Here is a 22,773-nt window from a genome sequence, read left to right as displayed (position 1 = left end):
TGTTGTGGTTTTGAATAAAGCAGTAGCAGTCGACACAGCGGACACGATGTTAGTGGTTGCGTAGTCTCTTAACCCATTGAGACCTGAAGCCGATTCTACATGTCTCCTGAATCCCAACAGTTTTCTGAAAAACGTATGTTTCTATATCAGTGGTGCTCAAACTTTTTCATGTCAAGGACCCCCAAAATTATATGTATTTGGCCGCGGACCCCCATCTCAAAATATGTTGTTCCAGGGGGTCCCAGAAGCAAAGATTTGAGTTAAAAATGTTTGCTTTAAAAATATATATATTCAAAGATTTGCACACATTTTCACGATTTTTCAAAAATAGCAGATCTACAAGCTCATAGCGCGGCACTCGGTGCCGCGCTACGAGCTTGTATATCTGCTATTTTTGAATAGCCCAAAGTGTAAAATAATGCTTTTTAGCTCAAATCTGAAAAATGACACAGCTCCAGGTCTCAATGGGTTAACACATCGGGTGCCAGAGGTTTTTAAAAAACGGGTTACATCCAGTGCCGGCGTTTCTTACCGTTTACGGCGATGTTTTTTAGAGCTGTAGAAGCCTCCACGAGGACCCGGATGTAAACAAAGGGTGTCTGGGCGAAAAAAAGGAGATGGTGCCCCCAGAGAAAAATCATATTTTTTACCCCTTTTTTCTCCCTTTTAGTTTGTTACCGAATGGGTTAGCTGTGGTGCCTCCTCGTTTCCTGGTAGGCAGCCTTTCCTAAAACAAGCCTTCCAATAGCAGCTTGTCTAATTAGCACCGGCTTGGCAGAGAATTAACTGCTTCTCGCGTCCCCCCCCTCCTCCTGACCCCCTCCCCCTCCCCCTCCTTCCTACTGAGTCGTATTTTCTTTTGCTTTCCCCGTGTCGCCCTCCTTTTGTCATGCATCTCATATTCGCCATATCGTCACTGTCGCGGCATAAACCTCTTATCTCCAACTTTTTTTCACGTTTTTTCACAGAAGAATCAAAAGTAGCAGATCTACAAGCTCGAAACGCAGCGCCAAGCAACGCGTTTTGAGCTTGTGCGTTTGCTATTTTTGAATTTGAATCCTGAAAAGTAACAGTTTTGAACATATGAGGTTTCCACCCGACGGAGACGATAATAACCCTTTATTTCGTTTCTCTGCCTCTTTCTCTGCGGTTTAGTTCAAACGATGGTTCTTCATCGTTGTGTGCGGTTTCCCTCCGAGGCCTCGTCTTTCTTCAAGACGAAATTCTTAATTCAAAAATCGTTCACGTTTCCTTCTGCTTCCTGGTAACAGTTGTGATTCTCACAAAAGCCATCTTTACATTCATCTCGTGTGTGTTCTGAGAAATGGAACTCAAAAGGTGCTACACAGACACACACACACACACACACGCACGCGCGCGCGTAGGCGAGTTGCAGAAAGGCCACAAAACACGGTGACATTGACCAACTCCAAGGGTAATGCATTTTTCATCGTATGCGTGCGCCGCAGCCACTGCCGTAGTTGCACAGCGTTCGTTGGCCAATCTGGAAGGTGGAGTTGCGTTCGTTCCTCCTTGACCCGATCCTTCTTAGAGTCAGACCCTGTCCTTCTGTCCCCCCCCATAAACCCTTTCAGACTGTCACCCCCCCCCCCCCCCCCCTTCCTTCCAGTCAAAAGAGCCCCGTCTCCGTCCTCTAGACGGTGTTGATGTCACACCGCTTCGTGTCCTCAAGTCATTTTAATACGTCTCCTCTCCACTTCTCTCCGGATATCCAGGTGGCTCTTCGCCTTTTCCTCTCGCCGCCTTTTCGTTCAATATCGTTTTGCCCGTCCCCGTCCGCCCCTCGCTCTCTGAAGTCGGAACAGCGCGGCGGCGCCGCCGAGGCAAATACCTCACTTCATTTTGACTTATCGCATCTCTGATCTCCCTTCATTTCATTCATAATGCCAGATAATGATTTTCTCCACGCTCTTCATTTCCTTTGTGGACGGACGGGGAACACCGAGAGAGAGAGAGAGAGAGAGAGAGAGAGAGAGAGAGAGAGAGAGAGAGAGAGAGAGAGAGAGAGAGAGAGAGAGAGAGAGAGAGAGAGAGAGAGAGAGAGAGAGAGAGAGAGAGAGAGAGAGAGAGAGAGAGAGAGAGAGAGAGAGAGAGAGAGAGAGAGAGAGAGAGAGAGAGAGAGAGAGAGAGAGAGAGAGAGAGAGAGAGAATTTAGATAGCGGTTCTCCTATCTTAAACCATTGAATCCGGGAAAGCATCTGTGTCATTTTAGATTTTAGCTATATTACCTTTTTTTTCCAGAAAACTCTTAGGATTTAGAACAGTGGTTCTCATAAATAGCAGATCTACAAGCTCAAGCTTGTGCGTCTGCTATTTTTTTACATCTTTGACAAATCTTGAAACGTGTTTGAAAAGCTTTGAATAATTTCGCTTTTTTTTTTAACACAAATATTCTCTTATGGTCCCTGGCAGGCTGGCACACAACATTTCCAGCTGGGGGGGGATTTGCTTGGCCAAATACGTATCAAATTGGGGGGTCCGTGACACGAAAAAGTTTGAGAACCACTGATTTAGTCGGTAGAATTGGCCTCAGGCCTGGGTTAACCCATTAAGACCTCTATTCAAAAATAGCAGATATACATTACATTACATTACATTACATTACATTACATTACATTACATTACAGTCATTTAGCAGACGCTTTTATCCAAAGCGACTTACAATAAGTGCAATCAACAAAGGTAGGGAACGAAAGCTACTAATCACCAGAGGTTATAAGTGCATTTTCTGCAATAACAAGCAACCAAGAGCATACCTAGCGCTAAGGTAAAAGTGCAATATATCAGCTACCTATTTCCTGAAACAGATGAGACAAAATAGCTAAGTCAAATGAGCAGGAGCTAAAAACAAATAATTGTATTGACTAAACAAGATCCAATAAACAATTCAACAATAAAACAAGCATTCGTACAACTAGTTAACAACAAGTAGGCCAGGCAAAGAGGAAGGGTAGTGTTTCCTGAAGAGGTGGGTTTTCAGCCTGCGGCGAAAGATGGGCAGTGACTCTGCTGTCCTGACATCAGTGGGAAGTACATTCCACCACTGTGGGGCCAGAACAGAAAAAAGTCGTGACCGTGTCGATCGACCAGAAGGACCATTGAGTGGCGGGGGAGTCAGTCGCCCCTTGGTGGCAGACCGGAGTGGTCGGGTAGGGTTGTGGGCATTGACCAATACCCGGAGGTAAGAGGGAGCTGTTCCTTTCACTGCCCTATAGGCTAGCACCAGGGTTTTAAACTGAATGCGAGCCGCTACGGGGAGCCAGTGCAGGGAACGGAGAAGGAAATATACAAGCTCATAGCGCGGCACCGAGTGCCGCGCTATGAGCTTGTAGATCTGCTATTTTTGAAACATCTTCAAAACCTTTTTTTTTCTTTTTCTTTTTTTTCAAAAAACTGTTAGGATTTAGAAAACATTTTTAAGAATCGCCTCAGGGTCTTACTGGGTTAAGACCGCTTTGAGCTGAGGTGAGGTGTGCGTCGTTCCCAGCATGTGTGCATGTCGACAACCACCGGTGTTATACCTGTCTGGTGTGATTTGGCAGTTTGAGGCTGGGCTCTCAGCAAGTCTTCTCACCAAGACCAAATCTGTCACGCCACCAATGGGTTCGTCTCCGAAACAGCTGGTCGTAAATCATCTGGCAGTTTGATAAACCGCTCATGCACACACACACACACACACACACACACACACACACACACACACACACACACACACACACACACACACACACACACACACACACACACACACACACACACACACACACACACACACATACCACACCTGAGTCTGCAGGCTGCTGTAACGGTTTGCTTTTTTGCATGTGCAACGCCGTTGTCAAAATATGCGGATCCTTTAAAGCAAAACATTGTTTTATGCAAATTGTGAAAAGCTGAATGGAAATGTCAGACACAAAAAAAATGTGTCAACTATCATGTGATTTAGGAACCCAATCGGTAAAAAAAAAGATGTTTTTTCCCCCCTTTGTTTTTGCCTCTGGGGGCACCACTTCCTTTTTTGTGTAGAGACAGGAACTCGGTTTGGCTCCTCCCCTTTCTCAGTCCACTTCCTCCTCTGTGTGTATTCCTACTGACAGCAACGCTACACGTTTAGGGCAGTGGTGCTGACAGATTCTGCTGTTAGCAGAATCTTTCTTGAGAAACGATCTATCATGTGATCTAACCCAGAACAGTGGCAGCTAAGATTGCTTTCTTTGGATTGTTTAATTCGTTGGTTCTCAAAGTGGGGTCCGGGGACCCCCAGGGGTACTTGAGGGGGTTCCAGGGGGTACCCAGCTAAATGATGGACAGGAACCAAATGGACCCTTATGTGTCTGTAACTCTGAGAGTGTACAAATGGAACCAAATGGACCCGTTAGGGTCCATTTGGTTCCATTTGTACACTCTCAGAGTTAGATTAACATTGATTTTACAATATGAATTGGGGTCCCAGAGATGGAAATGCCATTAAATGGGGGTCCGTAGCCCTAATGCATGTCAAACTGGGGCTCCTTGAAATTAAAATGGTTGAGAATCACTGCTTTAGAGACGTAAAAATCTTCTCTTATGGGGGTCCCTGGCATATCTTTGCAAATGGGGGTCCGCGGGCTAATAAGTGTCAATTTGGGGGTCCTTGACGTGAAAAAGTTTGAGAACCCCTGGTTTCATTGGTACAAGTGTGACAGAAACGTCTGTGTGTGTGTGTGTACTGTACAGATGTGCCATTTCAAAACTTCAAATGTCCTGCCATCGCCAAGAGTCAAGACAGTAAATTTTCAGGGGATTCCCAGGGCAATAAGAGGGACAAAGAAGGGCATTTAAAATGCTGAATTATTTTGATGATCACTGCTTTTATGATGCTAATTAATTTGAGCAACTGGTCAAGGACCTCTTCAAATCACCTTTCGCCTCATAATGAGTCTGACACCTTCTTCAACACACATTCTTTTGTTCTCATGTATATGGATGTCTGTTGAAGGGAAAAACGGGGGTGTGTAGTGACAACTTCTTTTCAGGGGCAAAACAGTGCATTTTTTAGGGCAGAAAAAAAAGCATTTTCAGGGCACTTTCAGGGAAAGAACAGTAACGTGTGAAGTTTTGAAGTGTCACATCTGTATGTGTGTGTTATGTCCAGGAGGAAAGCCATTCTTCACACGGAACCCAGCAGAGCTGAAGGGCACCTTCATCAACACCAAACTGAAGAAGAGCCGCAGAGGGTTCGGTTTCACGGTGGTGGGGGGAGACGAGCCGGACGAGTTCCTCCAGATCAAGAGTCTGGTCCTGGACGGACCCGCCGCCCTCGATGGGAAAATGGAGACAGGTTGGTCTGCAGTGTTCATTTTGACGGCGATTTTTTTATTTAGTTTAGTCGTAGTTTGAATAAAATGTAATGTAGTTTTAGTCATAGTCATAAGTATCATAAGATTTTAGTCAATTAAACCTACAGTTGATTTTGTCGTCAAAAATGTATTTTAACCCATTAAGACCTGAGGCCGCGTCTAAAAAAAATCCAAATCCTAAAAAAAAATATGAAAAAAATATAAAAATATATTTTTCACGATTTTTCAAAAATAGCAGATATACAAGCTCGTAGCGCGGCACTCGGTGCCGCGCTATGAGCTTGTATATCTGCTATTTTTTAATAGCCAAAGAAATCTAAAGTGACATAGATACGTTCCAGGTCTTAATGGGTTAAAAATGTAAAAATGTATGGCGTCGTATTGGCAGATTTGAAAATAGCCGCTCTACAACGCGCCGCGCTGCGACACGCCATTAGCTTGTAGATCTGCTCTTTTCAGATTGCAACACCCGAGGGCAAACCAAACGTAAAATGACTTGCCTTCTAGTTGTACTGTATCTCACACTACTGTCAGATCCAGGAGGGACACTACTGAAGCGCACAGCGCAACGTGTCGGGAGCTTGTAGATCTGCTATTTTCAGAGCGCAACACCCAAGCACAACCAAACATAAAATGACTTGTCTTTTAGTTTTACTGGCTCTCTTCTCCACTCGTCCCTCACTAACATTTTAGTCTGGTTTTTATTTGTTGACGAAATTGTCTTAGTTTCAGTCATCTTTTTTATTTCATTTCGTCAGTGAAAAAAGGTAGTCGACGCACATTTTTCGTCAGTTTTAGTTGACTTGAATTAATTATTATTATTGTACGTTTACTATTGAGCTGAAAAGTGTAGGAACCTCTGGTGTAAAACAGTGAATATTCTTTGTTTGTTTGTGGAATCAAACGCACATCCACGCCTGACTGTCTCTCCCCTTCCTTTCCACTAGTGATGTGTCGTTCACGATCGATTCGTTCAAAAGAACTAGTTCATTGCCGCGAACGAGCTCGTTCACTTTCTGAAACTGTTAGGTTCACGCGCGACTTAAAAAAAAAAAAGATGCTCCCGCGATGGTGTTTTTCACACATTATAAAACATACATCATACATTAACCACTTTAGCCCTATTTCATACCTAGGCTATTTTCAAATATGTTAGTACTTTTACTTTTGGTTCTTTAAGTATATTCTGATGCCAATACTTGTGTACTTTTACTCGAGTACATTTTTAACGCTAGAAAATAGCGCTACCGAACGAGAACGCGAACGAATCATTTGAACGAATCATTTGAACGAATCATTTGAACGAATCATTTGAACGAATCATTTGAACGAATCATTTGAACGAATCATTTGAACGAATCATTTGAACGAATCATTGCCGTGAACGAAATCGCTCGTTCGCTAAAACAAACCTTTTTTTCCCCCCCCGCCACTTCCTTTCCACCGTGTTTCAAAAAGGCGACGTGATCGTGAGCGTCAACGACACGTGCGTGCTGGGCTACACCCACGCCCAGGTGGTGAAGATCTTCCAGTCCATCCAGATCGGCTCCATGGTCAACCTGGAGCTGTGCCGCGGCTACCCGCTGCCCTTCGACCCCGACGACCCCAACACCAGCCTGGTGACCTCGGTGGCCATCCTGGACAACAAGGAGCCCATCATCATCGTCAACGGGCAGGACGGGGGCGGCGGCGGCGCCTACGACTCGCCCTCCAGCCACGGCAGCCAGAAGAACAACAACCACGGCGGCGAGGGGGGGCCGCCGCACGGCCTCAACGGCCTGCCCCGCTCGCACAGCCCGCCGGCGGGGTCCGACACGTCCTCGCAGCACGGCGGCTACCCCAGGTAAAAAAAAGTAGCATGCTAAAAGTATACTTTTGATGAATGTATTCAAGTGTATTTTTAGTATGGATGTACTATTTTGGCCGTCTTAAATTGAACTTAAGTGTACTCAAGTGCTAATAAATTACTACTTAAAGGCATTGTAGGGAGTTCAGACATAATCAAAGAAAAAAACTGTTGTCAAACACCGCCCCTCCAGCAGTTCTTTTCCCCGACCACCAGGGGGTGACGCAGGGGGGACTTTTTAAATGAGTCATGCCCAAAATAGGTTGCCTTATGCGGATACAATTCGCGGAAATGCCCGACCCTACGGTTCTCTGAATTTATATTTTTAAATAGGCTCTTTCATGATAAATTGACCACATATATGAAGCTAAACAACTAAATTCTATCCAAACGATTTTTTAAAAGTAAATTATGTGCCTCAAAAAAGAAGTTTGAGAGCGTTTTAAAACCGAAAGTAAAAAGTTGATACGGGCACGGACGCGCACGGACACGCACATGCGTGCGTTAATTTACGACCCGGACATAAACAACATGAACATAAACAGAAGGGAAAATACGGATTTCAGACAGAGGACTGTGTTTCAATGAAGGAAAACACCCCAGCATCATTATATAGTGGCTGATAGAGGGGAGAAAATGCAAAAAATATATATATACATATTTTTTAAATGTAGGCTTAATGTTCCCTACAATGCCTTTAAGGTATGCTTGAGTATACTAAAAGTGCAAATTGTGTGCTAAATTCGTACAACTTCTTACAAACTTTAAAGGGCAACTTTGTTTTTTACAACGAAGGTTTATATTTTAGCTTGCAATTAAAGTAAATAAAAGATGAGTGTTATTTTTTTTTCATTTACTGCTTTCTATAGTTTTAGCAATTTTCGCAATCTTTTTTACAGTGGGCGGGGGCATTCTGTCCGGTGGCTAAATATGCCTTTTTTACACAATAAAAAAGGTCCTGTGGTCTTTGATGGCCAGATGTGAGTTATTGGGGGCTAGAAGAGCTACTGTAAATAATAATAAAGAAAACGCTGGGTTATTGTGTAAAAAAAAGACATATTTAGCCACAGGACAGAATGTCCCCGCCCACTGTAAAAAAAAAACACAAAAATTGCTAAAACAATAGAAAGCAGTAAATTAAAAAAATGTAACACTCATCTTTTATTTACTTTAATTACAATCTAAAACATAAACCTTGGTTGTAAAAAACAAAGTTGTCCTTTAAGTATACTTAGTACAGTAGTGAAAAGTATACCCACGAGCGGTCTAAATGCACTTTTAGTGCAATTATATATCATTAGTGTGTCGTAAATCTACTTTAAACGGGATTACAGTACATTATCAGTAGTGTAAAAGTGTATTATTAAAACACTTTTATCATATTTAGAATGCTTTTCAAGTCTTTTTTTAAGTATACTTTGTATACGTTTATTTTTAACATGCTTTTAATTAAGTACAAAAATCCAAAGTATACTTTTGATTCTATTAGTACACTTATATTATATTTTTCAGCAGCGACGCCACGCTGGCATCGTCGGTGGCGGCGCAGCCGGAGCTCATCACCGTGCACATGGAGAAGGGCGACAAAGGGTTCGGCTTCACCATCGCCGACAGCCCCGGCGGCGGCGGGCAGCGGGTCAAGCAGATCGTGGACTACCCGCGCTGCCGCGGCCTCAAGGAAGGGGACATCATCGTGGAGGTGAACAAGCGGAACGTGCAGAGCCTCACCCACAACCAGGTGGTGGACCTGCTCAGCAAGTGTCCCAAGGGCAGCGAGGTCACCATGCTGGTGCAACGAGGTGAGGGGGGGGGGGCTCCGTCCACTTTGTTAAAGGACGACTTCACCACTTTTCAACATATCTTCATATAATAGGTCCTCACTAATGCTCATGATAAAATGGTAAAAAAAAAATCTAATCAGTCTGTGTCTCAGAGGAGGGCTGTAGACAGTTCAGAAACCCGTCTACCAGTGACATCATCGATGGGGAATCCAGGCTAATAGAAACTGCAGGCTTTGTATTCCTGGAAAGTTGCAATGCAATAATAGATCCCATTGTTCTCGCCTTAATAAAAATCTGAATATTTATTTTTAATCTTTTTGGAAAAAAAAAATCCTGCCTAACGATGATGTCACTGGTAGACAGGTTTCTGGACTGTCCACAGCCCTCATGAGACACAGACCAAGTAGATTTTTTTCTTTATCATTTTATCATGAGCATTAGTGAAGACCTATTGTATATGAAGATAGGTTGAAAAATGGTGAAGTCGTCCTTTAACCCATTAAGACCTGAGGCGATTTATAAAAGTTTTCTAAATCCTAACAGTTTTTTGAAAAAAATCCCCCCAAAAAATGTTGTCAAAAATAGCAGATATACAAGCTCATAGCGCGGCACCGAGTGCCGCGCTATGAGCTTGTATATCTGCTATTTTTGAATAGCCAAAGAAATCTTAAGTGACACTGATGCGTTCCAGGTCTTAACGGGTAACCGCTGTAGATGTTCTTCTGACGGATGTTCAGTTTGTGGTTGTGCTGCAAGGAAAATGAAACCACTTGTCTCCATATTCTAACTTTTTGTGTTTTTTTGCGTAAATGAACGCCCTACTTGATCATACAACACAGTCACACAAAAGCATCAAACGTAGCAGATCTGCGAGCTCGCAGCGCGGCGCGTTTTGACCTGCTACTTTTGATACTTTTGAATTTTGATCCTGAAAAGTAACAGTTTTGGACACATGAGGTTTCTACCCATGACAGAGACGAAGTGGTCTCTGTCTTTATGTTGCATTGAGCCAGTAAAGAAAGATCACTTATTTGCCTCCCATAGAAAATGCATTGATGGTAAACAAGCGAGCAAACGAGTAGAAGCATGGTGGAAAGGAAGCTAACGTAGAGAGAGGGACAGTATGAAGGAACAGAGGAGCAGTTGAAATGACCTCTACAAGAAGAAGGCATGAGCTGAATATCTATGAATAGATTGAGCAAGTGAAGGATGTTGGAATTGATTGATTGATTGAATACGTTATTAACAGCAGTGGTGTAAAGTAACTAAGTACATTTACTTAAGTACTGTACTTAAGTACAATTTGGAGGTACTTTTACTTTAATGGAGTATTTCCAATTGTCTATACTTTTACTTCTACTCCACTACATCTCAGAGGCAAACATTGTACTTTTACTCCACTACAATTATTTGAAAACTTTAGTTACTAGTTACTTTGCAGATATTAATTATCACATTATGAAACATACATTAACCACTTTAGCCCTATTTTATACCTAGGCTGTTTGAAAATAGCAGATCTACAAGCTCACAACGCGTCGCGTTGGTACTTTAAGTACATTTGGTTACCAATACTTGTGTACTTTTACTCAAGTCAATTTTGAATTCCGGACTTTTACTTATTGCAGTATTGATAGTTTTACTTAAGTAAAACATTTGAGTACTTTTCCCACCACTGATTAACAGTTTGCTAAAAAGTACAGAGGTACAGTTACAGTAATGCAATGATGCTAAAATGCTAACACAAAAAGCCTTGAGGGCTCGTTTCCATTGTGGGTCTATGTATTCAATTCATCAAGACGTATAAAGACATACAATACTATACCAGCAATCATCAATACTAGGAGCAGTAAAAGAAAAACAGGGGGGGGGGGGGGGTCATTTCTTTTGCAGTCAGGTGCTCTTTTATGGCGTTTTTTTTTTTTAAAGAGGGTAGGGAGTCACACTGTTTTGATGGCTGTTAGGTTAGGGCGTTCCACGTTGTGGTGGCGTAATAGCAGAATGAATTCATCCCCATGTTTGTGCCGAATCTGGGGTGGAATGAGATGGGCGGATCAGTGAAGGACGTTGGGAGATGGGTCCCGAGATGGAGTTACTTGGGGAGTCAGTGGCGCGTTGCATGGCGGGAGCTGTCATAACGCGAGGAAGGAAAAGTTAAAAAGGAGAGACAGAGAAGAAGGGACTATGAACAGATGGAGAAGCAAAGTAGTCTCTCTCTGTCTCTCTCTCTCTCTCTCTCTCTCTCTCTCTCTCTCTCTCTCTCTGACACTCTCTCTCTCTCTCTCGCTCTCTCCCTCTCTCTCTCTCTGACACTCTCGCTCTCTCTCTCTCTCTCTCTGCTGGAGATGTGATTTCCTACAGTGTAAGCTGCTAAGTTGTCGTCCGTCTGTCCCCGTCTTTTTTCGATTGTGTTTGTTGTTGTTGGTGACCACGGTGTCTCATTTTTAGTCTGTGGATGAAGCCGAAGGCAGCACGCTTTAGAGATGCTACCACCACTGTGCAGGGACTGTTTTTTTTTAATGCAACCACGACTAGACTGCTGCGCGGTAAAAAAAAAAAAAAACTCAGTGTGTCTCCTATTATTTTCCACGAATGCCAATCTTTGCCGATGGGCCGGTTGAATGCCGTCGTCCGCCACGCGCGCTTTTGTCAAACCTGTGATTGAAAAACCCCGCGTCACACAAAAGCACTAAATGGAGAGAGACTCTGAGCGCTACGCGGAGGATAAAAACTGCAATGATGATGATTGAATTTGGGCCTTTTCTCCCCCTAGTCCCCCCGGCCCCGCCCCCCCCCCCCCCCCCCCCACATCACGAGCACCAGTCTTGGAGACCTCCAGAGCTCTAAACGCGCCGTGTGATACAAGTAATTGGACCGTTTTCTCTGTCAGGGCGGTTGGTAGCCGGCCCCGTGCCTTATTAATTTGAGCGATTGAAAGGTCTTTGTGTGCGGGAGTGCGTGTGTGTGTGTGTGTGTGTGTGTGTGTGTGTGTGTGTGTGTGTTTTATCTCGCCTGTAAGGATAAATCCTCAGAACTGGCAGGAGGGGAGGATTGGTTGGACGAACGGTGGCCTTGTAACAACATTGTAGTTCGCTTCCTTCCTTCTCTCTCTCTCTCTTGTTCAGTCTCCCGCCCTCGCTGTCTCCTTCGTTGCCTTTTTTGAGATGCACACGCACACGCGCACTCCAAGCCACTCCATTCCTCTCCTGTCTTTATTAATGAGAGACATTACTTCGTGGCGCTAGTGTACACAACACGCCTATAAAAGCGCTCCACAGCTCCATAATGCTCAGTCTTTATGTGCTTGTCAATAACAGACGGGGGTTTAGCAGGGGTTATGTAAACCATACTGACTGACATACCACTCACTTTGAGAGTCCACCGCAACAGATTTATTACCTCCTCAGGTAAAAGGGAGTAATAGCAGGTGAGTGGTATGGTTAGTATTCACGTTTCACAAGGCATGTTTGCACGCCGAAAATAGCATATTGTTGCTGCCGTGGCGGAAACTTCTTATCTCCATATTTCTTTTCCGTGAATTAACGCCCTTCTTGATCATACTACAGTGTCACACAAAAAGTAGCAGATCTACAAGCTCGAAACGCGGTGAGAAGCGACGTGTTTAGAGCTTGTAGATCTGCTACTTTTGCCGTTTTTGAATTTTATTCCTGCAAAGAAACAGCTTTGGACATAATGAGGTTTCCACCCGACAAGGGACGACTTCTGCAAGCTTGTAGATCTGCTATTTTCGGTGCACGACGTATTTCAAGCCCTTTACTGTTTTGGAAAATGGCAAACGGAGCACTCAGGAAGGTACCTGATGAGTAGAAGGTGGTCTTTAGTAGGGAGTTTGCATAATTATATCAAATAGTATGCCAAGGCAGTTCTTCCGGTAGAAAATATGGAAGAAGCCGAAGCATGTTGGTTTTTATTGTTGATGAACTAGCCAAGTAATAAAGGCTTTTCAAATTGTTGCTACTAGAAGAGCTGCCTGGCCTTGGTGTGTTTTGAGAGAAAAAAAAACGCATCAGAAAGACAATATTCATGAAAGGTACTTCTTACAATCATATTGATCTTAAAGCACAAGCACTGTGTGATTCTTCATTCTTCTTAGCTGTATTTGTTTGTCGGTACACACAGCTCACAGCTGCTCTGAGACGTGCGTATGCGTCTGTAAACAGGTGTGAAGGCAACAATTAGACTGCCTTTGTCTTCATGCTAAATCAATTACTGTAGTCGTGCCGAACCTCAAACAAAAATGTTTCAGTGTTTTTAACATGTTTGTTAGAAGATTTTTTTAAGAATAACAATGTATTGCTCATTTCGCATAACTGGGCTTAGACATGATACAAATTCAAAAAATATTATCTATTTATTTTTTGCCTTCAGAGCTGAACATAATTATGTCCCTTAGCGTGTTTGCCGTGTCTGCCAGTGTGTGGTGGATGGTGGTGGCAGTTGGGGGAAGCATTCACAATATTTCATGATGTCTAATGCGGCTCTTTTTTTTTTCACCTTTATTTACCCAGGGGAGGTTTGCTGAGAACAAATTTTCAAACAAAGAAAGATTATCACAGGAATAACTTAATTGAAAAGGTTTGTATGACCTTAACGAGAACAATCCTTTAATTTCACTCTGACAAAAGTTCCGTAAATAATCCATCGCATGTGTGAATCCTTTGCCAAAAACACCAGATATTACCGACAAGTTGACAAGGTGTCACGATGCGTTGACAGCTTGCTAATCTGCTCTTTTTGACAAGCGTCTAAGTATAATTAGGCTTGTTGCAGACGGCCCTTTGGTGCATGCCTTTTGTAGTGTCAAATGGTGCATTGATCTGTGCCAATGACTCACACAGGCACACGCGTCAAATATAACAACGAGTGGGATTCATCGTTAATACACCTGTATGCACACAAATCAAGACACACACGTGAATCTGACATTAGTTAGGAGCAGCGCTAATACTGAAGTCGAAATTTAGTTGAGTTTTCTGAATGAAGCCCAGCGATGACTTATTTTTCTCTCGCGGAAGCACAGTGAAACACCCCGTGATTACCAACTATCAGGGGATTGATCATACTGGAGATGAATATTCTGTGATTACTTCCAAAGGTAAGAAAATCGAAAAATTGCTGGCAGTGGGTGAACGCAGCCAGAAATAAGTCTGTCAGTGAAAGAGTTAAGTGCGGTTCTGGAGAACTTCTCAACTGATCGGCTTCACACTCGACTCTGCAATTCCTTGGGTCCTCCGCATTAAACCCGCCCGAGTGTGTGAAGTCGAGTGGATGTTCAGTTCTCGAGATATAGGCAAAGGGCCCGTACAGACATACAGTAGATACAGTGCACACAGGGATTCGTGGGATTTTATAGATACAGATGGTAAAAGGTCAAATAAAAAGAAAGGTTCTCTGTCTACTATGAGATAGTTCAGCTTTACTGCGCTTTATGCAGTCGGACCGTACGTTGGACTCAGTGCGGGCGGGGGGGGGGGGGGGGGGGGGATTCATGGGCGGTTTCCCCCCACGGGGCAGACCACTAGATCATACATGTCAGCCCTCACGTGTCAGCCGCGCTCACACATGTGTCATACTATATATGTTGAGCTCTCTCGCGCACAGGCATACATGCCGTGCACACACACACACACACACACACACGCACACACACCCAAACAGATCAAGAAAAGAGACAGGTTCTTGCCACGGAGCCTTAATTACTGTGTTTTCTCTCTTCACTCGTGTCGATGTGCGTCTGCCTCTAATTGGGCTCCTGATGTCAGCTTTGCTTACTGCACATCTTCAATCTCCTCGCACCGAGCAAACGTTGCAAGAGCGTGTGCGCGCGCACACACACACACACACACACACACACACACACACACACACACACACAGTAACGTCCAATTACAGACCCTGGCCAGGGAGACCCTGGTACTCTCATAATTGGTGGAGATCTCTCTCTCTCTCGCTCTCGCTCAATCTTCAGTCTTCCCCCTCTCCTCCCCTTCCCTCAACCACCTATATACTAGTGTGTAGATTCCCCCAGCCCCCTCTCTCTCTCTCTCTCTCTCTCTCTCTCTCTCTCTCTCTCTCTCTCTCTCTCTCTCTCTCTCTCTCGCCCACATGCATATACAAACCAATCCCGGGGGGGTTGGGGGGGGCTCTGTGTGCATACGTACGCTTTCATTAGTCTCTCTCTCTCTCTTTCCCTCACTCTCTCTCACTGTGTGAGCGGGTGTATTCCCCCCCCCCCCCCCCAACACACTCGGAGCATACTGAGTTGCTTCCCCCCCCAGTCGTTGGGGGAGAAGGTGAGATCCATGAATCAAGAAGCAGAAAACAAGTGACAGCCCCCCGTCCCCCCCGTCCCCCGTCCCCCGAATGGCATTAAACCTCTCTGAGGATATCGTCTCCGTCGGGTGGAAACCTCATAAAACTGTGACTATTCAGGGTTCAAATTCAAAAGCAGCTAAAGAAGCAGATCGACAAGCTCGAAACGCGGCGCTCGGCGCCGCGTTTCGAGCTTGTCGACCTGCTTCTTTAGCTGCTTTTGTGTGGCGGCTGTAGTGTGATCAAGTAGGGCGTTAAGTTAATTTTGTAAAAAAAAAAACACACAAAGTTTGAATCATGGAGATAAGAGGTTTCTGGCCCCGACAGCGACGATGTGTTGGGTTTCATCAGTGTTCTCAATGAACCCCACAGTCTCTTTAAAACTGTCTCCACCTGTAGTAATAATAACACGTGTTATTATTGTGATCCCCCCCCTCCCCCACACACACACACACATCCCCATAAGGTCTCGTTAATACTGTGTACACGAGCTCTTTTGAAGGGCTTCTTTCTCTGCTGTCAAAACGTGTTGGCATCTTGAAGAGGGTACGCACACACACACACACACACACAGCAAAATGTACGCACGTGGGGTGGGGGGGGGGGGGGTGATTTACGACTTCAATCAGCGATGTGCTTTCACGCCGCGTCGTTGCCTTCATTTGTCTAATTACACAGTCCTAATGCACTCCCTTTTTCCTACGCCTTTGCTTCTCTCCGTTGTGGTGGCTCTGACATAATTCACTTTTTTGGCCCCCGGAATGGCTCGCGGTATGGCACGGGGCGTGCTTTACTCCCCTCCCCTCCCTCCCCTCCCCTCCCCCGCTCCCGTAAAATGCCACGGGGTCCGTCACGGAACGCGTTTGGCACCTGCTGCCGTGCTGCCTTTTTTAATCAGCAAAAATCTGCTTGGCTCAAGGTGCATATACCAGGGGTTGATCCCAGGCGTGTCCCTCTTGCCAAGGGCCCCCAAAATAGCCATGGCCTCTGGCTATGAAAATCCCCATGGAGAAATCTTAGATTGCGTCATATAAGAACTGCGTTCCAAAAATAAAAGAAATCAGCCGGGGGACGATTTTGAGTTACATTTGATAACATTCTGTGTTTGGATACTGCAAAAAAAGTTACTCTTGGCATGCATTAGTACTTTTTTTTACCTTCGGCTGTAACAGCACAAGCTCTTGCCGTTAAAGTCACTTGAAGAATGGGAAAACAAAATTGTCGTTGTCTCCGTTCGGGTGCTAGACTAGAGTCGCATTCGGCCACGACGGAATGTTTTTTTGCTTTCACCTGTTTGTAAGGCTGGGCAGGTGCTGCAATCAATGCAACGTAATCTGCACTTATGGCTGCAGCGATTGCTTTTTGGCCATTTGGAGAAAATGGGAGGCTAGCCGCCGCAGTAGAGGAGGGGAGGGAGAGAGCAAGAGGGAGAGAGAGAGAGGTGGATAGAGGGATATCAAGAGGATCAGATGGAGGATGATGAAAGAGGTGGGTGTGTGGGTGGTGGTGGGGCAGAGGCAGAACACCCCCCACCCCCACCCCCACCCCCCCACTGTCACTCTGCTCAGCCTTCTCTTTTTTTTCCTCTCTCTCTCTCTTTCCCTCTCTCTTTACACTCATGTGTCATCAATCACTTGGTGACATACTTGGTCGCTGCTGGGCGATGAGCCTCCCCCCACCCCCACCCCCCCAGGCCAGGCCAGGCCAGGCCATGACAGGACAGGACCGAAACCATTAAAAAAAAATCACACCCAGTGTGAAGAGAGTGGTACCTGTGATGAGTTAATTAGTGTAACTGGTTGCATCTGTGTGTTGCAATCAGCTGCAGCTGTTGAGGCCGTGCTCAAAAATACGGATGGACGGACGGACACATACACACACACACACACACACACGGTCAAGTGTAGGAGTGGCTGGCACCACTCAACCAAAAAAAAGTCTAAGCGTTCTTTTGAACTCCAGCAACCGTGCGGTGTTGTCATTATCTCCTTTAAAACAAACACAGAGCCCTGGCCGCCCAGCCCAGCAGGCGCGGTAATGTCGCAGTCTTAGATCATCACCGGAATGGCCGGCCGGCCACGCGACATTATTTCCTGTCGGTGCCTTTTCTCAACAGGTAAAGCTTCATTACCCCAGGATGCTCGGGAATTGTTCTCTCTCGGGTTGCATTTTATGTTTTTTCTCCCCTGCCCTTCCCTTTTAAGAGCTATTAGAATGTGATTTATAGTTTCTTCGCAAACAGAAACAGAGAGCCCGATTTATTTATTTTCCTGGATATGCGTACTGTAGCTTCCAGCTTGGGGAAAAGGGAAACGCAGCGCGCATCACTGGCAGACTAGACAGCACTTATCGACAGCTTGTAAATGCCTCTTGTCAAAATGCACTCTCTGCCCGATCAGTGTTTTTTGAGGACACACGCCCCATGCGCATGGGCACACTTATAAAGTATACATCGTCTCTGTCGGGTGGAAACCTCATATGTCCAAAAACTGTTTCTTTTCAGGATTCAAATTCGAAAAATAGCAAAAGTAGCAGATCTACAAGCTCCAAACGCGTCGCTTCGCGTTTCAAACTTCTGCTACTTTTGATGCTTTTTGTGTGACGCTGTAGTATGATCAAGTAGGGCGTTAATTTACCAAAAAAAACACAACAATTAAAACATGGAGTTAAGAGGTTTCTGCCCGGCAGCAACGCTATACAGTACGCGCACGCATGCACACACACACACACACACACACACACACACACACACACACACACACAGTCCATACACAGCACAAGCACACACAGAGAGAAACACAACCAACCGCTACCCATCGATAAAGAGATAAACAGTGATTATGACGACGGGTCCCCGACCGTGCAGAACAAGAGATAATTAATTCAATGTAAGGACAGGAAGTACCTTCTCCCCCCCCCCCCCCCCCCCCCGCCCCCCCTCTCCTTTTTCTTTTGCACACTTTGCATTAAACATTTCTGCTGACTGCACATTGGAGTGGCACCATAGCAAACAGCGTTGCAGAACAAGCACTGCCTGCTAGGCTCCGGCGTTCCTCCTACCACCACCACCACCACCACCGCCACTGCTGCCTTGCTGCCTTGCTGCCTTGCTGCCTCCCGGCCGCTGACTGTAGACTTTCTTTGGCGTGTGATTCACCGCTTGTTGCGCCCATGGGGACCAGCCAGCCTCTTCCACCTCCCCTCCTTTTCCTTGCCTTTCGTTTCGTGTCGGGACAGAAACCTCTTATCTCCGTGTCCTAACTGTTTTGTGTTTTTTTTTTCCCCCTCGTAAATAGGCTCTATGCACAGCAGCCATATTGGAAAGAAATTGGGGCTTCTTCTTACTTACTTCACAGGTGCTACCAATGATACTAATGAAGGCTCTGTTCCATTCTGGTCAGGGTGCTGATATCGTGCATGTTGGCTCACTAGAAACACTCCATTTTGGTTCCCAAATGGCCCCTTATGGTGGGTGTGTAACTCTGAGAGTGGACAAATGGAACCAAATGGCCCCTTATGGTGGGTGTGTAACTCTGAGAGTGTACAAATGGAACCAAATGGACCCTTACGGGTCCATTTGGTTCCATTTGTACACTCTCAGAGTTATGGCGGTCCTTGAAAATAAGACAACCACTATGCCACACTAAATGGAACAGAGCCTTTATTAGTATCATTGGTAACACCTGTGAAGGAAGTAAGAAGAGGCCCAATTCATTCCCAATATGGCTGCTGTGCATAGAGCCTATTATCGCCCCACCTGATAATACTACAGCGGCATTTTCCCTAAATTAGCGCCCTGCTTTAGCGCCCGTTTTTTTGTATTTGAACCCTGAAAAGCGACAGCTTTTTGCACATATGAGGTTTCCACGCGACAGAGACGCTCTCTGGCCTTTCTTTCCTCTCCTCCTCTCCCCTCATCCTCCTGTCTTTGCACATACGGCCAGCCGGGGCGCGAGTCGTAAATCTTCGCCAATCGCACCGTCCTTTGTTTCCATGACAATGCTCTGCAGATAACGTGCACTGGGGTTTCCTGCGTGTGTGTGTGTGTGTGTGTGTGTGTGTGTGTGAGTGTGAGAGAGTGAGTGAGGGGATCTTACCCTCTTGTTTTCAGTAAATGCCATGAAGCAGGCTAGAGAAAAAGAAGTGCTCCCATTTCTCTCTTGGGACATGAGGAATTGTGGTCATATTTCATAGACAAATGAAAATGTTTCAGATCTGTTGTTGTCTGGTGCGTGTGCGTGTTAGTGTGTGTGTGTGTGTGTGTGTGTGTGTGTGTGTGGGGGGGGGGGGGGGGGGGGTGGGGGGGTCACCCCACACAAAGTCACCTTTGTATGCACGTCTGCCACATGTAAATTCAAGGATATTAGACACAAATATTCTCCTCCGGGGGTCTCTGGCACAATAAATGTTCAAATGGGGGTCCACGGCCAAATATATATATACATTTGGGGGTCCTTGACACGAAAACGTTTGTGAACCAGTGAGCCAGAGCATTTAGCTAGTACAAAAGCAGTTTATGCTCACCGCAGCAAGAGTCTGACACTAGAGGGCAGTGCTCTGTGGATTCGTGTATAGGCTATGTTTGGTGTATACAAATATATAAGTATAAATCAGGCATTACTCCAACCCTAACCCCTAAACATAACCTCTAAATACCTAACCCTAACCCCCCCCAACCTCAATCTCAACTAAAGAAATCACCATAAAACAATAAATACATTCTCTTGTGAGAATGTCTTATTTCTCAAGTTCTACTATACTTGTGGCGACATTTGGTGCTCACAAGTATAGGAAAACACACACACACACACACACACACACACACACACACACACACACACACACACACACACACACACACATACACGCACGCAGAGAGAGACATGGTGTGGCTGTGCACAGTGCTCATTCAGGTACTGGTATTGTACACACAGCTGACGTGCGGGCTTTCAGTCCGTCACTGTGCTGAGGGGGGAGAAGCTAGCTCACCCCAACAACGGTTGCTTGGAGACCGTCTGTCCGTCCCTGCGGTCGCCAGGCACTGTCGCCACGGTGACAGATGGGCCGGCCTGTCGGAAGCCATCGCTCCGAGGCCAGATCTAACAGTGTGTCCACACACACACACACACACACATATACAGGGGCACGCACGCACACACGCAGTAGCGGACATCATAATCTGCTCAGTAATGGCCACCATTTAGTGACCACTGTGCTCCCAGGTTGACTCTAGCAGTCCCTCTCCGTTGGGGGGCGGGGGGGTGGGGGGGTGTTCAGTCAAGGATATCGCTGTTGTCGGGCAGAAACCTCTTATCTCCATATTCTAACTTTTGTTTGTGTTTCTTCGTAAATGAACGCCCTGCTTGATCATACCACAGCGTCACCCAAGAAGCATCAGAAGCAGCAGATCTACAAGCTCGAAACGCGGCGCGAAGCGACGCGTTTCGAGCTTGTAGATCTGCTACTTTTGATGCTTTTGAATTAGAATCCTGAAAAGTAACAGCTTTGGACATATGAGGTTTCCACCCGACAGAGACCATATATTGCTTTATATCAGCCTGTGTGTCTCCATTGGTATGCAATGGATTCCTCCACATGAGCCGGTACAACAATTACTGTTAATCCTTTTTTTTTCCAGTCCCACCTTTAGGGGCCGTGTGTCCACGGAACACTGTTTTTTTTTAGCATGTGCATGCGTGCCATGCATTTCGGTCAGCGTCTCTCTGCCTTTTCTTCCCCCGTGCGCACGTACCTTTGTAAATCTCAAGGTGTACTGCTACATGCACTGTGACAGACTGCAGAGACACATTTAATTGTGTCGGACGGAGAGAGAGGACAATTGCCTGTTAAACCGGAGGCTTTTGTTGATTTAATTTGAATCGATTTATTCATGTTTGCAGTTGAAACGCTGAATCGGGGCCGAATTTTGTTACGTAAAAAAAACAATACAGAATTGTATTTAAACAAGACGGAATGCGAAAAGACGTTAAGATATTAAATAACAAGATATGAATGAACCAGTCTAAAATAAGAACCGAGAGTGAGCTTATGCATAGCCACACACAGACATGTCATTGTGCTCGTGTTTGTGCCGCTGCACGTGCTTGCGCATATACAGTACGCGTTTGAGTGTATAGGTAATACGACGCTGATAAATGAAAGACGTATTGATTGAAGGGATGGCGGGGGGGGAAAATAGGGAGCTTAGCAGTAGAAGAGAACAGCTACAGACATGCTGCCTGTGTCGCTGCCATGATGTGAGTGAATACAGATGTTTGAAACGGGGAGAGAGAGCAAGCTCGCAGCACAGCGCGAAGTTATGTTCACGAACTTGTGAACATGAATAGTTGAAACGTGACAATACAAAGGTTTACAAGTATATGGAAGAATGGATGACGGGAACGCAACCTTAAATTCAAACCGGGAAATTCAATTCCTAAGTCCTAATGCACCCTATGCACAGCAGCCATGTTGTGAAGACATTCGCAGGTGTTGCCAATGATACTAATGAAGGCTCTGTTCCATTCTGGTCAAACAGAGTCAGGGTGCTGATATTGTGCATGTTGGCTCACTGGAAACACTCTGCTACACCAGTGGGTCTAAAGTTGGGGTCCAGGGACCCTCATGGGTTTCCAAATGGCCCCTTACGGGTGTGTAACTCTGAGAGTGTACAAATGGAACCAAATGGTTCCATTTGTACACTCTCAATTTGTACACTCTCGGGAATTACACTCTCGGGAATTATTCAATTCGCCACAGCGGCTGACATGAATGTTGAACACATGCATAAGTATAATGCAGGAACAGGCACGGATGTAAAGTAACTAAGTACATGTACTCAAGTACTGTACTTACCTAAAAATGTTGAGGTATTTTTTACTTTACTGGAGTATTTCCAATTTTCAATACTTACTTACTTACTTACCTCTACTCCACTACATCTCAAAGGCAAATATTGAACTTTTACTCCACTATGATTATTTGAAAACGTTCTGCTTTTGTGCACATCGTCTCTTTCGGGTGGAAACCTCATGTAACCTGTTACTTTTCAGGATTCAAGTTAAAAAATAGCGGATCTACAAGCGCAAAACGTGTCGCTTCGCGCCGCGTTTCGAGCTTGCAGATCTGCTATTTTTTCTTACTTTTGTGTGATGCTGTAGTACGATCAAGTAGGGGGTTAATGTGCAAAAAAAATACCAAAAGTTTAAATATGGAGATAAGAGGTTTCTGCCCGACAGCAACGGCATGTTGCAGATCCTCTAATGATATCTCTGCATGGACGGCTTTCTGTTAATGCACGGGCACATCGTTGATAAAGGACCGCTCATCTGGCACGCATGAGACTCGTCATGGTTGTACAGGGTGGGGGAATGGACTCTGGTTTTATGTGAGAAGTGTGAGGTGTGTGTGTGTGTGTGTGTGTGTGTGTGTGTGTGTGTGTGTGTGTGTGTGT

The 22,773-nt window shown here is 45.2% G+C and overlaps 1 protein-coding gene across 1 annotated transcript in view; it reads left to right on the top strand.

Moving 5' to 3' along the window:
- magi1b (membrane associated guanylate kinase, WW and PDZ domain containing 1b) overlaps positions 1-22,773 on the top strand; it is a 254,807-nt gene that overhangs the window by 185,195 nt on the left and 46,839 nt on the right. Inside the window, exons 11-13 of the mRNA XM_084063211.1 lie at positions 5,156-5,341; positions 6,819-7,203; positions 8,719-9,005. Coding sequence (XP_083919337.1) covers positions 5,156-5,341; positions 6,819-7,203; positions 8,719-9,005 — 858 coding nt within the window. The remainder of the gene's footprint in view (positions 1-5,155; positions 5,342-6,818; positions 7,204-8,718; positions 9,006-22,773) is intronic.

Source organism: Gymnoscopelus microlampas (genome assembly GCF_963454915.1).
Source record: "Gymnoscopelus microlampas genome assembly, chromosome: 7".
Classification (NCBI taxonomy): Eukaryota; Metazoa; Chordata; class Actinopteri; order Myctophiformes; family Myctophidae; genus Gymnoscopelus; species Gymnoscopelus microlampas.
The sequence above is the reverse complement of the archived record's forward strand: the minus strand, read 5'-3'. Positions and strand labels throughout refer to the sequence as shown.